This window comes from Hirundo rustica, chromosome 3, assembly GCF_015227805.2.
Source record: "Hirundo rustica isolate bHirRus1 chromosome 3, bHirRus1.pri.v3, whole genome shotgun sequence".
Taxonomy (NCBI): domain Eukaryota; kingdom Metazoa; phylum Chordata; class Aves; order Passeriformes; family Hirundinidae; genus Hirundo; species Hirundo rustica.
Genome location: NC_053452.1, coordinates 12,772,940 through 12,789,734, shown reverse-complemented (window position 1 = coordinate 12,789,734; position 16,795 = coordinate 12,772,940). Strand labels below are relative to the sequence as shown.

General features: G+C 49.2%; 1 protein-coding gene across 4 annotated transcripts in view; it reads right to left on the bottom strand.

Moving 5' to 3' along the window:
• Positions 1-8,281, bottom strand: part of SLC24A3 (solute carrier family 24 member 3) — a 141,052-nt gene extending 132,771 nt beyond the window's left edge. The window contains exons 1-2 of one of the 4 annotated variants that reach the window (XR_005700170.2): positions 8,160-8,281; positions 5,951-6,183 (exon numbers count right to left, since the gene is read on the bottom strand). Coding sequence is in view for 2 of the 4 variants with exons in the window: in XM_040059922.2 (XP_039915856.1) it covers positions 5,951-6,032 (82 nt within the window). In the remaining 2 variants the exon portion in view is untranslated. Of the gene's footprint in view, positions 1-5,033; positions 5,095-5,950; positions 6,184-8,159 lie in introns of those variants that run through there. The other 3 variants (XM_040059922.2, XM_040059923.2, XM_040059927.2) reach the window with 3 other exon arrangements.
• Between the last annotated feature and the right edge of the window lie 8,514 nt (positions 8,282-16,795).

Sequence of the window (16,795 nt, the reverse complement as noted above, 5' to 3'; positions counted from 1 at the left end):
TCTGAAGTTTTCAGGCACAGGTTTCATGAAACCTGGCTGTTTTCTTCATCTTTTATATTAGGGAAGGCCTTATGAAAACTAAATTTTCTATGCTTGTCAACAGGAAATCCAGAAGGGGTAACTTAAACCACTCCAAAGGAACAGAAACCAGGAAAAAACCCAATGATCTTCCTAGCTACCAGAGAGTTGCCATCAATTTAAAGAACAGAGACAAAACAGAGTAAAGTGCCTTGGGACAGGCTAATAACCTAGAATCATGTCCAGGGTGAGGGGAATGCTCCAACTGCAGGGATGGATGCTGATCTCCTAAATGACCCTGTCCCATACCAGCAGAGACTTATTTTTAATGTCTGTATCTTCCCAAGAAGATGCAGGCACAAATACCTGCCACATTCTTATATGACAGGTTCAGCCAAGTCTTTTGAGGATCTCTGACCAAAAATGGACAGTGTGACTGACCTGCCTTTTCTAATTATGGACTACTGAAGATTAGCACCAGGAGGGTAGTACTAGGAAAGGGCTGGGACAGAACCAACCAACCATGTCCACCTCCTCATGAGCTCTGCTGTTCTGACCACAGTCAATACCCAAGGGCTCTCTGTTCGGCCATGGCCTATTAATGCCCCTCATCAAGTCATTTCAGTGTACTAATTTGGCAGTAAACCTCCTTTGTTTATCCTGGGCTAGTTTTCTGCTGGGTTAGCTGCTGGAAAGGCTCAGCTAAGGGCCACCACCATGCCAGAGCCCAGGCAGGAGGCACCAATGAGGGCAGAAGCAGCCACAAGCCACGGACAGAGCAGGACTGAGCCCACACAGCTTCATCAGCACAGGCCAGTGTGCAGCACAAGCCTACCTCACCTTGACAGGCACCAAAGGAACATCAGCTGCTGAGTCCTTCTGCAAGTCACCCTCTCCCTCTCTCAGCCTGGCATCCTCTCTGCTGCTGAGCAGCTGGGGCAGCCAGCAGCGCTCTGCCCTCATGCCCCACTGGAGCATCCCGAGCACCCCAAATCCTCATCTTGAGCACCACAACCCCGTGGTTCCAGGTGCTGCGCCAGAGTCCGCCCCAGGCACCCAGCCTCAGCAAGCCAGCCAACCTGGCATGCAGCCCAGTACTTCTACAACACTTTAATGAAGTGGACTGCAAACAGACCCTGAGACGTAGGAGTCGTGAAGGCAGTTCTTCAGCCACAGCCAGGTGTGCAAGCCCTGCTCTGCTGGCACATGAAGCTGATGCTGCCAGCCAAGCATAGATCTGGGCAGGTCCCTTCACCCCTGGCAAGCAGCACCGTGTGTCCCATCCCTGCTGCCCCTCAAGCTGTGCAACACAAGGGCTCAGTCTCAGTCAGCTGTCAGCGCAGGACCTTGAGCACGTACTAAATAAATGAACAAGTCATTTCCTGCAAGGCCAAACACTCTCCCTGCCAAAAAGGTCACATACCACGCTCTGGCCTGATGCCTCTCCCGAGTTTGTGAGGGTAAATTCCCATATCCAGGGGTCCAACAATTACAGCAATACATCTGGGCTAGGATTATTCATGCTGAAGCTAGGATTACACTCTGCTGAAGAGGTGAGGGAAACAACTGCTTTTGTGCTTTTATTGCATGACCTCTAAAGTTTGGTTTGGGTTTTTTGGTTTGCGCAAACCAAAATGTTCAAATAAAATCAGGGAGTTTTCACTTTAAGTCTCGGCTAGAGGACCGGGATCTGTCCCACCAAGGTTCTTCAGTGCTATTTTGGCAGTAAGGAGATCTGTAAGGAAAAGCCCTTTGAGACAGGGTCTGTGACAAAAACAGTCAAGAGCAAACAGCCTACATGGCTCATTCCAGCCATGCAAGCCCCTCCAACCAGCACAGGGGTAGAAGGTGGACGTGCCCAGGATCTTTGCTCCCCACCTCTCAACACACCACCCAGGATTGCTCAGAAGCTTTCTCAGAGTGCGTTTTCGTGACATGGATGCTTTCAACACACCACAGCCCATAAGGATGGGGCAAGTACCAGTCCTGTGAAAACAGCCTGAACTTCATTTTTAGGGTAAGTCTCAGAGCCAGTCAAAATGTACCCAGCAGGCCTTGCTCCACCATTCTGAACACTTCACTCCTATCAAGTTAAAACAAGACTTAAAAGAAACCTGGATCTTACACACTTGAATCACACAGGCAACTCCATGCGGGATGTGCGCATCCCCATGAGTAAGGGCTGCAGAATCAGACCCAGCCTTTCCTCACCATCCTGCCAAAGACACGGACACAAAGAAGAGAAAAATTCCACTGACTGATGCCCCTGCTATTTCTGCTATCTGTGACAGCAGACTGGTAAAAGGCCTGACTCAGAAGCCTCCCTTGAAAAACCTGAATCATTACAATTTATAAGATGGTCTCATATTACAAAGTCTCCATTCATCCCTCTCTTTAGAACAGGGAATTAGAGTCAGACTGATGGGGGGATAAAGAAGGGGGAAAAAAATAAACCAAACTTCACACTTTGACCCTTTCTGCACGGGTGGCAGTCGGGCAGCCAGCAGTTGGCAGCTGGATCTGGGGTCTGCAGGGCTGTGTTTGGTCTCAGTTACACGTCTCAGTTACTAGCGTGACCTCCTTCATGACAGAGCACAACCACAGACTTATATTGCCAGCAAGTGAGAAAGAGCCACCCTAGCTGTATGATTGATCACTGCCCAGACAAATTGTGTGAACTTGGATTTCTTCTTAGCACCGTATCTATTTCCGAAAGCTTGACCCTTGTGAAATACAAAGATCATTGGAATGAGCCTCACAGAATAGTATAATGTTTTAACACTTTGTTATTACACATCATTTATCATCAGGCAATCTCAAACTCACTTTACAAAGTGGCCTTATTTTCGAGACACAGCAGAACGAGACATGAAGAGATTTGACTTAGGCCCTCAGAAAAGCAGGGGGGGCTACCAGAGCAGAAACCCAGAGCCATGCCCTGTCCCCTAGAGCTGCCTGCTCCAGATGTTTTATCAACTAAACTGCTGTGGTTACCTGCCTCTGCAGAAGGGCTCTAGCCTGTTTCCTGTGGGGATGCGTCAGCACACACATCGCACAAGGAGGTTCTGGCACCCAACACCACCTGCATGGAAAGGTTAGCAGTGACCCAAAAAGCCTGGCTCCTCCGGATCCAGGTCGCAGCTGAAACAGTGCCTGAGGGGAAGGGGAATGACAAAGGAAAACTGCAGCACTCAAAACGAGCATGTATCATGCCAAGAGGTGATTCAAGCCTAGAGTTTCTGAGCTGGATTGTGCCTCAACACCAAGGCTCTCCGGGAACAGCAGTCACTGTAGCATCCCAGGGAAGCCTGTGCCCAGCCTCACGCTGCCATTGATCCCTCTGGCATCAAGGATGTTGGGAGCTGCACATGCCACATGCACTCCAAACTGCACACAGTGAAAACCACCCCGGAGCCTCCTGCCAGGGCAGCAGGGACAGAGATGCCACTCAACAAAAAAGCAGTCTAGTCAAAAGTTTGTATTGTGGATCCTAAACGCTGCAGTTTCATGTGGGAAAAATACTGAAACAGCTACACAGAAATATACCTTTCCACCTCCTGAGCACAACACAAATGCCAGAGAGCATCAGGCAGTATCAGAGGCTCCCTAGAGCACCCACTCACTTTGGGCCCACACAGAGCCAGCAGACGCAGTGGGCGCTGTGCAAAATTTCCACCTGTGACATGATTCTTCTCCCTGTCACTCCTGGCTTTGCACAGCAAATGTCATTCCTCACCTCTCAGATTAACTTTGAGAAAACTCTGATCACAATGTGAGACAGGCTCCCAAACTGAAGCAAAGCAGCCAGAGCCCTGACACAAGTCTGCTGCACCAGCTGGGGAACACTTCGGCAGCTCAGGCAGAGCACAAATGCACCTGTGGCACCAGCCTTTACAGCAGATGGAACTCCTTCTGCATAGGCAGGGACCCCAAAACGTGGGATGGGAACGAGCACAGCACTTCAGAGAGAGGAGCGCACTCTGTGCCCTTTTAAAACTGGTGTGAAAATCACCCTTGCCACATCATCTATTAATATTTTGTGTGGCATAAGCAGCAGCATGCAGCCAGTCTGTTTGGCCGGACACGGATCATCTTCCCATTGACAGGAAGGGGGAAGAGAGCGCAGGTCTGGCCCCAGCACCACAGTCCTTCTCACCAGCAGCCTCTGAAGTTTAGGTAAAGGAAGAATGGATATCGGTGTCACACATCTGCATCTTCCATGCTGGCAGACTCGAACGTACCTCAGTACTTGCATAAACTCCTGTTTACTTACAACGATGTTCATGTTTTTCCTGGCCTTACTTCTTGGAAGCAATTACCATGCTTATGAGTAAAAGCGTAAGATTTAGAAAACGTGTACAAAAAAAAAAAAAAAAAAAAGACAATTCGATTAAATTAAGGGCATAAAAGTCCCCAATCTGAAAAATCCATCCCAACGTCGTTGCAGACCACAAAAAACGCTGCATTCAAGCCGTAGCTGGTGTTTGTGCTCTTCCCTGAACATGAGAGCATTCCTCACACCATGCTGGACACCGTGAAACCCTTCACACACGTCTGTTTATTTAAAAAGCAAATTCGAGTCACGGAGGCGTACGCTCTTCTTCTCTTAAAGGCAAATAAGCCTTTCCTAAATTCTGCTTACATTCACGGCTCCGCAAAGCAACAACGCGAACCGCTTCCGACCGCCCCCCCGCGCAGCCGGAGGGCGGCGGGCAGGGGACCCCCGGCCGGCGGGCACCATCCCGGGGCCGCGGCCCCCCAGGAGAGCTGAAGGCCCCCTCCACCCCGTGCCGGCCGGGACCCCTGGGGCGGGCGGGCCCCGCTCCGCCCCGCCGCACGCCGAGCTCCGCCAAGTTTCGCGCCGCTCCCGGGGCCGGCCCCGGCCCCGGTGCCCAACACCCCGGCTCGGGAGGGCCCCAGCGCGGACCCCGTGAAACAGCCCCGGCCGCGCTGGCCCCCACAGCCCCGCCCTCCGCAGCCGGGCTCCGCTGGCCCCGCCGCCGCCCCGTACTCACCGCCGCGCCCGGCCGCACAGCCGGCCAGAAGCAGGGCCAGCGCGGCCAGCGCGCACAGCTGCCCCCGTAGCAGCTGCCCCCGCCGCCGCCGCGGCCGCCACCGCTCAGCCGCCGTGCCCGGGGCGCCCATCGCGGCGGCTCCGCCGCGCTCCGACCGCTCCCCTTGCCGCGCCGAGCCCCGCCGGGCGCCGCGGCACCGCCTCTGCCCGCCCACCACGGGCGGGGGCTTCACGGCAGCGGCGGAGCTGGCGGGGCTGGCAGGGCTCGGCCCTTTCTTGGCCGGCACACAGAGCCCCGGCACGGTGCCCGCTCCCCGCTGCCTGCTTCCCGCACGTTCCTGGGCGGGGAGGGGGCTGGCTGGGCATCTCCTTCGTTAGGCTTCGCTCCGTCCCACCCATCGCACCTCCGCCATCGCAGGGGCTCTCGGGACCTCTCAGCATCATCGCCTCGGTTACGGCCTGTACCGCCCGTGTTATGTTGGATACCCGAAGAGCCCCAGCGCACCAGTGACCCCTCAACAGTGCTCCCGAGGGCGGCGGGAGGCAGCCCTCGCTGCCACCCCTGCGCCTTTCAGACACCCAGGAGGTTTCTCACTGCGGGTGGTTGGGGATTTTTTCCCCCCTTTCTCACACTCTGCCCCGAACATTTTGCCGGGTGAGCAGCTGCCTGCCCCCACCTGCTCCCCGGCCAGTCCTTTGCAAGCCCTCTTACTTTCCATCACTCTGCTGGGCACCCTGGTGCCCAGCACTTCCTGAGAGTTGTGCCACCTGCACAGGCACAGGACAGCACATGCACAGCCACCCCAGACCTCTTTTGCTGCAGCTGCCAAGCTCGAGAACCTGGGCCAGCCAGAACCTTTCTTCTCCGCTTCCATGTAATGTCATAATTGCTACTGGACCATTGACATAAATACCTACAGGCTGTGCTGAATCCGGATTGTTCTGCATACACAAGGCAACAGCTGCCTCTGCAGGGCCCACACTTGTGCACACACACCATTGTCCAGGAGGGGCCCTGGAGTTACATGATGGATCTTCCTTTTTCGCTGGAGAGCCACCTTCAGCTGAGATGAACAGGAAAGCAGAAGGAATACCTCTGTTCCTAAGGTCTGACTGTTGCCCAAGAGCTGCCACGGCTTGCTGAACACAGACTGAAATGAAAGTAAACATAATTGTCAGTATTTGTGGTTAGTTACCAGCCTTTCTGAATAAAGACAGTCTCATTCCGGGGGCAGCAATGAATTATGTGCACCCACTCTCTCCTTGAAAAGGTTTCTGCCAGTTCTGAACTTGACCAGGATGTTGGTTTCCAGCATTTCCAAGTTTCCAGGTTTCCAACTCTGCTCTTGCACATTCACTTCTTGTGTTCCTATGCACTACTTTAACAATACTAATGTCCCTGCTGGCCCGAGGTAGGCCAGGCCAGCTCCTGCCCAGACAGCTGACAACGGACTTAGGATATAACTACGGAAGAAATGTTTTGGTTTGGTTTGTGTTTTTTCCAGATAGAATACACTCCCGTCCCCCTGGCAGGGCAGGTTTTATCCCACGGTAAGCAACTTGGAAACCTGTACCGCTGTGAAATTCTACAGCAAGTCACTCCAGCTGAGGAAAGAGATCCTGACTGTCCCACTGCTGGCTCAGATTGATGCCGTGGGAAAGCAATCGACCCGATGTGGGGTGAGAGGGGCTTGGAGGTGAAAGCCTCTGTGGCTGACACAACAGAGCACTGTGACAGTGCTTCCAAAGTACCCCGTTTAAATTTAAGTGTCCCTTTGAAGTCTGTAATTTCTTGAAAATATGACCCTGAAAGTCACTACGAAATCATTACCCATGCCACCATCATAAGCCTCCTCTGGTCCCATTCCAGGGCTGCTTGTAAATACCAGGTGGGAGCTCACTGTCTTGAGAATGGAGACTGGGACAATCTGGGAAGTCTTCAAAACTCAGGAAGAAATTTCCCGCTGGGAATCACAAGGTGAGTTAGCAAATGCCTTACTAGCATAATGAGTACTAACTCCTGAAACATGTCTCTTTCTGGGGAGAATGAGAGAGGAGAAGTCTCTCTTCTACCCCACCAATAAACTGGTGTGTGTGTGGAACGGGCTTTGAGCAGCTCTGTCTGCCAGAGGAAACGGAAGGAAATCATGGTGGATGTTACTCTTCTGAAAGAAACACTGTATATTCATCTTCTACAAGAGTCTTCTGCACAAAAACAAACAAACAAACAAAAAACTGCTAAAGACCAGACATGACTAACATGCTGCTGGGTATTACAGAATTTGCTTTGTGGCACCTCTGTCACTGTCTGCCACGCTTGCTGCCATGCAGAGCGTTCTCTGCAGAGGGCCATGGAGGCTCTGGAGGAGGTCCACTTGCTCTGTGAGGGCCCTCGGAAGTTCCCATGGGGCTGGCTCTCGGAGGAGCAGAAAGATGGGTTTTTGTTCTTTCCACAGCACAAAAACACATAAAGCACTGGGAGATAACTGTCTAAATCACAGGATACAGATATGCAGAGGGGACAGTCAGATGTGCCTTAGTGGAGCTGAGGAGCAGTCATGACTGTTGCAAGGAGAGCAAACAGCCCTCATGTACTTGGTGTTTTCCCCCGCAAGCCACACCAAGTTTGGCGCTTCGGACCAAACAGAGATTTTTCTTCTGTTTGGACTTGCAGATTATGCTCAAAAAGACCTTTCAACTCTGGAGAAAAATATTTGGGATTCAAACAGAGCACAATGGATGCACATTGGCCAGCAAGAATTCAGCTGCCAGTGAGGGTGATCCCCAGCTGGCGGGCAGCAGCCCAAGCCTGTTTGAAGGATGGAAGGGGGCTGCACTTGAGAGTTGTCCTGGAGCCTTGGCCAAACATGGTCAGGAGCACCATGAGGCTGGGGCTGAGCAGCACTGCCCAGCAGAGAGCACCTGCATGGCAGAATCATCAAGTCTTGTTGCTGCATTCCACGCACACAGAACTGCTGCAGAGACCCACCTGCGGCACTCTGGCTGGGTCTCAAAGGACAGCGGAAGGGTTCCCTGCCTTGGGTTCCTATCCAGGGCCCTACCCTTCCAGCACAGCTCCTGTGCCCTCCCTGACAGTGTCTGCCTACACACTAAGCTGCGCTCTCACCTCAGGTGCTGCTGGATGCATTAGCTGCTTGTTCCTCCTCTCCAAGTGGTTCAGTGCCAGGGCTGTGGCCGAACACAACTCCAGTTCCAGGTTAAAAGCAGCAGTGAGGCTGGCTCAGCATGGTTGCCTCTCCTGGGAGGTAAGAGGAGCTGGCTTAAACCAGCTGTTTACCCAACAAGCCTTAGACATACACACATGCATCCTCTATGAGCCTCAGAGAGGATGCAATTAAACACACTGCTGATTGCCAATACTCTCTCCTTCCTGCCTGCTCAACAAGCAGAAAGCCTGCCCAGAGTGCCCTGCTCCCAGTTTGAGTTACCCATCTGAATGAGCTGATTTCAGCAAATCTAGCCAGGCGTGCCCTGAGGGAGGCCAGGAAGCATGTGTACAACCGAGATGTTATTGCTGGCTGGTGGCTGACAGATGAAGGAGCGATGCTTTTGGTCAGCTCTCGCCAGTGCCTCATGCAGTGATGCCAAACCTCCTCCTCTCAGTCATGCACCTGTACTCCAGGTTCAGGGTCGTTCAAAAGGCTGCCCAGCTGATGCGATTTTCATGTAAAACAGTTTACAGGACTTTAGGCTACAGCTGTTCCCATTTTATTTAAGAGCATTTAAATAAGTTTGCATGTGCTTAGATAAAACAGCTTAAGGTCACAGCCTTGGATGAAGCTGTGTGTCTTCCTCCTGGACACTGGCAGCTCTCTCCTCTCTCTGAAAAGCTTGAGTAAAAATGTTTGCACTTACAGGCCTGTTGTATGGGAGGGAGCAAGGGGACACACTCTCTATGTTTCAGCTCTCAAGGAAAACAAACTGGGCTGTGACAAAGCTGGTTTCTGGCTCACCTTCTGCCAGAGAGTTTTGAGGTCTTTGGTGGTTAAAGGAAGGCAGCAGCATCTGGCTTCCTCATTCCTTTTCTGGTCTGTACCCTCTCCTAAACAGATTTTTCTAAAGCTTTCCCACCCTCCCTTCTTAATTCACAACTAAATACACACATGAGCAAACAGACTAAAGAAACTGTATGTATAAACAAACTAAAGAAACAGTATACTGTTTTTTACAGTGTTTGTATGTGTATTTGCCCCTTTTTGAGGCTTAGAGGTATTTTCTCCTGCAGCCCTCTTTTTGGGTGCTGTTTTCTCTTACTGAGGCCAGTGGAGTAGGAGCCAAAGAGGCAGGATGGAGCAGGACAGCCCTCCCCGGTTGGAGCTGCTTGTCCCGGCACTTAACCCTCTGCTACTGCTGAGTCTTTGGGAATATCTTGTGTTTCAGTGGCAAGGAGAAGCAATTACCAAATTGAGTATGCAGTGCAGAAAAGCCAACTAGGGTTCTTTCTAGATGAAAGAGGCGAAAATAACGTTGGTTTTTATAGAAAAAATATTTATTACTTCATGGGATATCGGGGCTTCCTGAGGTTTGAGGCTGTGCCCTGCATAGCTCATTGCTGAATGCCTCAGGATGACTCTTTCCTTTTTTTCTTCCAGCAGCAGCTTGTTTGCTCTCAAATCAATGATCAGGTTTACAAACAGAGTGAATTTGTGTCCTCTTTTGGGCCATCCTCTGGTGCTATCCTCCCCTTCTGTGGCTACAGGGTAGGCTGGTGGTGTCTGTTTGGGGGGCGTGTGTGCATCCTGCCTTGGGGAAAGTCTGAGGAATAACAACTGCTCCAGAGGAAAGAGCAGCTCTTCTACCTGCCTGATGGCACTGGAAAACAACAATATTTAATAAAATTAAAGGGCAGACACTTCAAAACAAATGCAAATTAAACCCTATTACATGCAGTGAAATTGCCCTGGAGGACCCTTTGCCAAGGGAAGATATTTCTGAAGAAAAAAAAAAAAAAAAAAAAAAAAAAAAAAAAAAAAAAAAAATTCAGAAGGATGGGTAACTGTGTATGTATTGAAAATAGCAGTGTCAGAATGAATCCTAACATTGGTGTATCCAGAGTTCACAGTTTACAGCTCGTAAAAATCTGAGCAAACAAAAAGACCATGAAATCTAATATAAATCTTGGATCATCACCAATGCTTCTGCCCCCCCCCTTTACTGCGGGACCCCTCCCCAGTGGCCTGCCTGCAAAGGATGCTGTCCTCCAAAAAGCACCATCACACTGATCTGCTCTGGAGGATGCTGTGGCAAGCACATGGAAGAGGCTGTTCCTGCCCCAAATGGGACATATCCAGCACACTAGCACTTTGTTCCTGCCAGCCTGCTGCTCCTCCTCATGCCCTGGATGGCAGCTCTGCCTCCTTCATGTTCTCCAGTCTGTCCCGCAGCTTGGGAATGTCCTTGAGCTTGCCAGGGGCATGCTCTGACCATCCCCAGGTCTCCCATAAGGACTGAGCAGCACCAGCCTGTGAGCAGCACTTCCTTCCAGGGTCTCCATCACTTCAGCTCCGCAGAGGTGGCTGCTGTGGGGTGATTCCAGTGGTATTTCCCAGGCCACTGTGTGACTTCCCTTCAGACAGCAGATATATCTTCCTCTCCTCCTTCCCCTCCACCCTCTCAGTAGCGTGCCTGGATTTAGGGAAGGCTGGAAAGGGCAACGGCCAGCAGGAGAGGAGCACACTGTCTTCAGGAGAGGTGCAAGAGCCTCCAGTGCTGGAGGCTGTTTGTTCCCTTCACTCTAGAAGGACTTGTACGTGGTAGAGATCCCTGGGACTGTCCCTGGGTGCCCTATCTGAAACCATCTCATCAGCACTTCACACACCAGCTGATGCAATCGGAGTGCAGGGCTGCAGCTCCATGAGATAATTCACAATTACAAGGAGGAGAAATGCTGCTGCTTTGCTGAGTGACCTGAAATTACTGGCTCGGCCACAGTAGCTTAATGAAAGTCACTGAAAAGAGGCTGTGATCATCCTGAGTCGTTGAAAACCAATATAATCATGGACAAAGACCCTCTAACTGATTAAAGTTAGAAAGTGGTATGTTTATTCACCGGCGAGCGGCACGAGAGTCACCTCCAAAAGGCGTGGCCGCCCCGAACAAGGCTCTTTGCTCTCTATTTATTTTCCAAGATCTTACATACAATACGTATGCATAACCCCAGCACCTCCCATCCCCGCTCTGTATTAAAATGAGGCTATTAGTCCTTCACGCTTGTGCAATTCTTCTCTTGAATTGGGTCGCTGGTCTCAAACTGGGTCTGTGGTCTCAAAGGATGAAGTCAGGAGATTCTTCATCAGGTCTCTGTGACCCTGTGGCATGATCCAAGGTCCCCTGCTTTGTGATTGATTGGTATGAAGTCCAGGTGCTGGACATTGTTCTTACTGGTTTCAATCTGTTCTTATAATGGTTCGCTTACTCCACTTTCTTCTATAAACTTACTCAAAATATAACAATTAGCTCTAGCTTAAGCATCTAGTAATCATTAACTTACCATTTACTAATAAATTGCTTCTAACCCTTAGCTAAAATCTTAGCTCTTTAAAATCATGATTCAATCTTTCCTTTGAGCAGAGATATTATTTATTGCTTATTATTGTTTCCCCCCATTTCCAGATATAGGAGAAGATGGAGGAGTAGTTTATTTAGGAAGTTTCATTGACAGCCTAAACTGGGAGTGAAACCTCCCTGGGTTGAAAAAAGACCAAGAGAGTGTTCATTGGGATGTTTCCCTCTGCCCAGCAGTAGCCCTCACTTCTCTGCCTATAAATGTGTTACATGGCAGAATTTGTCACCACTTCTCAGCAACAAAGCATGCTGCAGAGATTGGCTCTCATTTCCAGAAGAGGTAGTGACAGCATGCAAACAGGCCAGCTGCTGCTTGGACTCAGTTCCAGCCCCGTTCCAGTCCCAGATTTATCAAGTAATGAAGCAGACAAGTTGCTCCTGGAGACATCTAGTGAGGTATCAGGGTAATGCAAACCAGCACAGACTCCCAAAAACATCCCCATGGGGAAAGAGAGCTGCTGAGGGAGAACTCTTGTACACTGTTGGTGAAGCAGTTCTATCGCTTCTGGCCACGGAGTTCTTCAACACTCCAGACACAGCAAATACCAGGGTCTCACAGCTACCGTTTGGGCACGTCATGGAGAAAAAAGAAAAAGAAAAAGAAAAAGAAAAAGAAAGAAAAGAAAAAGAAAAGAAAAAAAAGAAAAAGAAAAAGAAAAAGAAAAAGAAAAAGAAAAAGAAAAAGAAAAAGAAAAAGAAAAAAAGAAAAATCAAAAAAGAGAGGAAGAGGGAAAGCTGCTTGCTGTCTCCTCAATGACTCTTAATTTAGCCAAAATATTTGCTCAGGTTCTGACACACAATGTGCTTCAGATGTCAGCAGGTGACAGTTTGGACCAATAATTTGTTACTTTCCAAAATGGTGTGGCCTGACCTACATTAAACAGCTACAGCAACCCCACACTCTGACATACATTACTGTTTAGTTTAACTAGATTGACACCAGTTTTCAGGCATAAATGTGTCTGTAATTTAGCCAAATTTATTTCAAATCTTTATCATAAATTAAATTATATTTCCAAAGTCTCTTAGAAATTAATATCCAAGTGCAAAAGTTCTGCTCTGTTTTCAAGAGTGTCTGTTACCAACATGTTTTCAGCACACAGCACAAGCCTCTGGCACTTTTAGCCACAAGTGAGAGGGCAACAGCCCTGAGAAGAGCTGATAATCCCGGGCTGGCTCCCAGCTGGAAAACACTGCTGTTCCTGACACATTATCACGGCCGGCAGGAAACAGCCAGCACATCCATCCCAAATGATGAGGTCTGCTGCCAGCCAGGGAAGTGCACAAACCCTTATACAAGGGCTTATTCCTCAAATTCCATTTCATGTAACACCTCTCACAAGCTGGGCTGTTCCATCCAAGGAGCTGTGGCTCTGAACTGCGCAGGGCTGGCACTTGCCAAAAAAACCCTGATGAGAGGACATGGCCTCATGTTCTGCCAGGGAAGATTTAGGGTGGATATTAGGAAAAACATCTTCATGGAAAGGGCTGTCCAACTCTGGCACAGGCTCTCCCCAGCAGTATCAGAGTCCCCATCCCTGGAGGGATTTAAAAGCCATGTGGATGTGGCACTTGGGGACATGGGTTAGTGATGGCCTTGGCAGTGGCTGGGGGAATGGTTGGACTTGATGGTCTTAGAGTGCTTTTCCTGTCTAAGTGACTGTGTAAAGAAGCTGTGCTGGAAAACCAGCACAGTGAATCCCTATTTCAGAGAGCGAGAAATGGGTTAGTTTGTGGTTAACTGAACTCCTAATTAAGCATCCAGGATCCCATTTGCTTGCGCTACTAAAAAAAAATTTCTGCTTACCTGAAGGATAAGACTTTCACCATCTCCTGCATGAACAACTCTACCAAGAAGAAAGGCAGCCACAGCACTCACCTGTGCTCTCATTTGTTTCAGTGACCAATTAGCCCCAGTTCTTCTGGGTGACCTGGAACAGCCTGCCATGCAAACACCACGTACAAAAAGCTGACACTCATCGGGACACTGTATTTTGTAAAAAACAGATAAAGAAGTATTTTGAAGGTGAGTGGGGCCATGAAATCACCTGAGACCTTACCCAGCTGCTGCACTTTGTACCGCCTCAGGGACAGGAAAGACGCTCTCTGGACTTGTTTAAATTCTTGTCCTATTTTTCCCCAAATAAACATGTACTGTATTTCTACTGGCTGTTTAGAAAGGAGAGAAATAAAACCTCATCCAAACCATGACTTCATGCTCCCAAATACATGTTTTGTGTTTCATTTCACACTTTGGAAACCAGCACTGTGATTTCTGTATGTGGACTTAATTCTGCTGGTGGCACACAGCTCCACTTGAGTGAAGCAAAGTGGGTTGGAAAGCAGTGCAAGGTGTTACCAAGACAGACATACTCAGGAAAAATAATCGATATTAAGTCATTCCTTGACTTTATGTGGATTAGTTTAAATGCATTCAATCCCTCAATGCAAATTCTTATTCAGAAGCAAAATCACCTTGATTTGATTTACTTCCAGTCATTTCCAAACTTAAATAATATCACAGCTTTCAATCAGAGAGGACTGACCCCATATATGTTAAATTCAGTTTAACCAATTCACTTACATAGGCAAGAAAAACAAAAGAAAGACAAAACAAGAAAATATTCCCAAGATCCAGGCATTAAACTGCTATTTGCTGGGGCCTGCTTTTCCATTAGTTCAGTAGTTAATGGTGGCTGCTGAACAGCCTTAATAGATGTATGGCTGGTGTCAGGCATGGGTCAGGGTGAGAAGAAGACACTGAAACCCAGATCATTCCTTTTGTATGGGACAGAGATGATGGAGCCATTACCATGTTTGAGTCTAACTACATGCATGCTGCTGTATTTTCCCAAATAAATTATGAATGCTGCAGAAATCTAAGTATGACCTTTTATAGTCACTCCTCCAGGCACACAGCTATTAAATGCTGAGCTGCCAGCCCCACCTATGCAGCAATTTTTGTGAGTCATTGAGGAGCAAGGGGTGGAGCTTCCTGCGCTGATACTGAGTGGCTGATTATAAGAAGTCTCTGGGGAGCGCAGCGAACAGGAGCGGGGTAACAGGGACATGGTGAGTCACTGGGGTGTGGACAAGGCAAGGCAGTTCTCACAGGCAGTATTGCAAGTAAGGTGTCCTCTGTGTTGTTTGAAGTATTTCTGCTGCCTAGTTGCTTTTGAGGTGTCTGCTAGTAATGGTTTCTACACGGTCAAAAACTGTGGTTGGTTTAAGTATATGTGACCAAATGGGGCCCTCCAAAAAGGATGTGTCTGTACAGACCCATTCCTGCCCGGAGTGTTTGAGCTTATCAGTGGCTTCAGGGGGGTGCTGTGGAGGAGGCGTGCCTACGGTGTGAACAGGTGAGTGATCTCCTTTCGCTGGTGGCTGAGCTTAGGGAGGAAGTTGAAAGATTAAGAAGTATCAGGGAAAGTGAAATGGAAATAGACTGGTGGAGTTCAGCCCTTCCATCTTGAAGGGAGGCCTCTGACCGTGAGTCTGAGGACTTACATGCCTCCCGCCCTCAGGTAATAGAAGGGCACCTGATAAATGAAGAGGAGTGGAAATGGGTCCCTGCTCGGGGAGATAATAACAAAAACGTCTCCCCATCCCTCAGCCAGGTGCCACTTCCGAATAGATATGAGGTCCTGGATCTAGAGGGCCAACTAGATGATTTAGAAGAAAATTGTCTGCCCAGTGAGTCCCCCAATTAGGATTCATCTGAAAGATGCATCACCACCTCTAACATCAAGAAGAAAAGAAGGGTAATCGTAGTAGGTGACTCCCTTCTGAGAGGAAGAGAGGGCCCCATATGTCGACCGGACCCATCCCAAAGGGAGGTCTGCTGCCTCCCTGGGGCTCGGGTACAAAATATCACTGAGAGACTTCCTGCGCTGACTCAGCCCTCTGATTATTACCCACTGCTGATACTCCAGGCTGGCAGTGATGAGATTGAAAAGAGGAGTGCCAAGGCAATTAAAAGAGACTTTAGGGCACTGGGTCAGGTAATTGATAGGGCAGGAGCACAGGTAGTGTTCTGCTCAGTCCCTTTGGTGGCAGAGGAAAATGATGAAAGAAACAGGAGAACTCACACCATCAACAAGTGGCTTAAGGGTCGGTGTCATCGGCAAAATTTTGGATTCTTTGATCATGGAGAAATTTTTACAGTACCTGCTCTGTTGGAACCAAATGGCATACATCTCTCTGTTAAGGGCAAAAGATTCTTAGCTCATGAACTGGCAGAACTTGTTGAGAGGGCTTTAAACTAGGTTTGAAGGGGGAAGGGGATGCAGCTGGGCTGTCTGGAAGCAGGCCCAAGGGTTGCAAGGCTGACTTAGGAGCAAAGTCAGTAGCCCAGCTGAGGTGCATGTACGCCAATGCACGCAGCATGGGTAACAAAAGAGAAGAGTTGGAGGCCATGGTGCAACAGCAGAGCTGTGATGTAGTTGCCATCACGGAAACATGGTGGGAGGACTCACATGGCTGGAGCACTGCACTCAATGGCTACAAGCTCTTCAGAAGAGACAGGCAAGGAAGAAGAGGTGGAGGGGTGGCCCTTTTTATTAAGCAGACTTTTGATACTGTAGGAATTGAAACTAAGGAAGATGGAGTTGAATGCCTATGGGTAAGAATTAAGGGGAAGGCCAACAAGGCTGACATCCTGCTGGGAGTCTGTTATCTCCACCCAACCAGGAAGAAGAGGTGGACAACTTATTTTATAAGCAGCTAGGTTAATGTTTCAGGATCATCAGCCCTTGTTCTTGTGGGAGACTTCAACCTACCAGACATCTGCTGGGAACTTAATACAGCAGAAAAGAGGCAGTCCAGGAAATTTTTAGAGTGTATGGAGAACAATTTTTTGTCACAGCTGGTGGGTGAGCCCACCAGGGGAGGGACTATGTTAGATCTATTGTTTGTGAATAGAGATGGACTGGTGGCAGATGTGGTGGCTGGAGGTCGCTTGGGGCAAAGTGATCATGAAATAATAGAGTTCTCAATATTTGGTGAAGTCAGAAGGAGCACCAGTAAAACTCTTGCATTGGACTTCCGGAGAGCAGACTTTGGCCTGTTGAGGAGACTTATGCAGAGCATCCCTTGGGAAGCAGCCCTTAAAAACAAAAGAACTCAGGAAAGCTGGGCATGCCTCAAAACAGAAAGCTTGAGGGCAACAAGAACAGACTG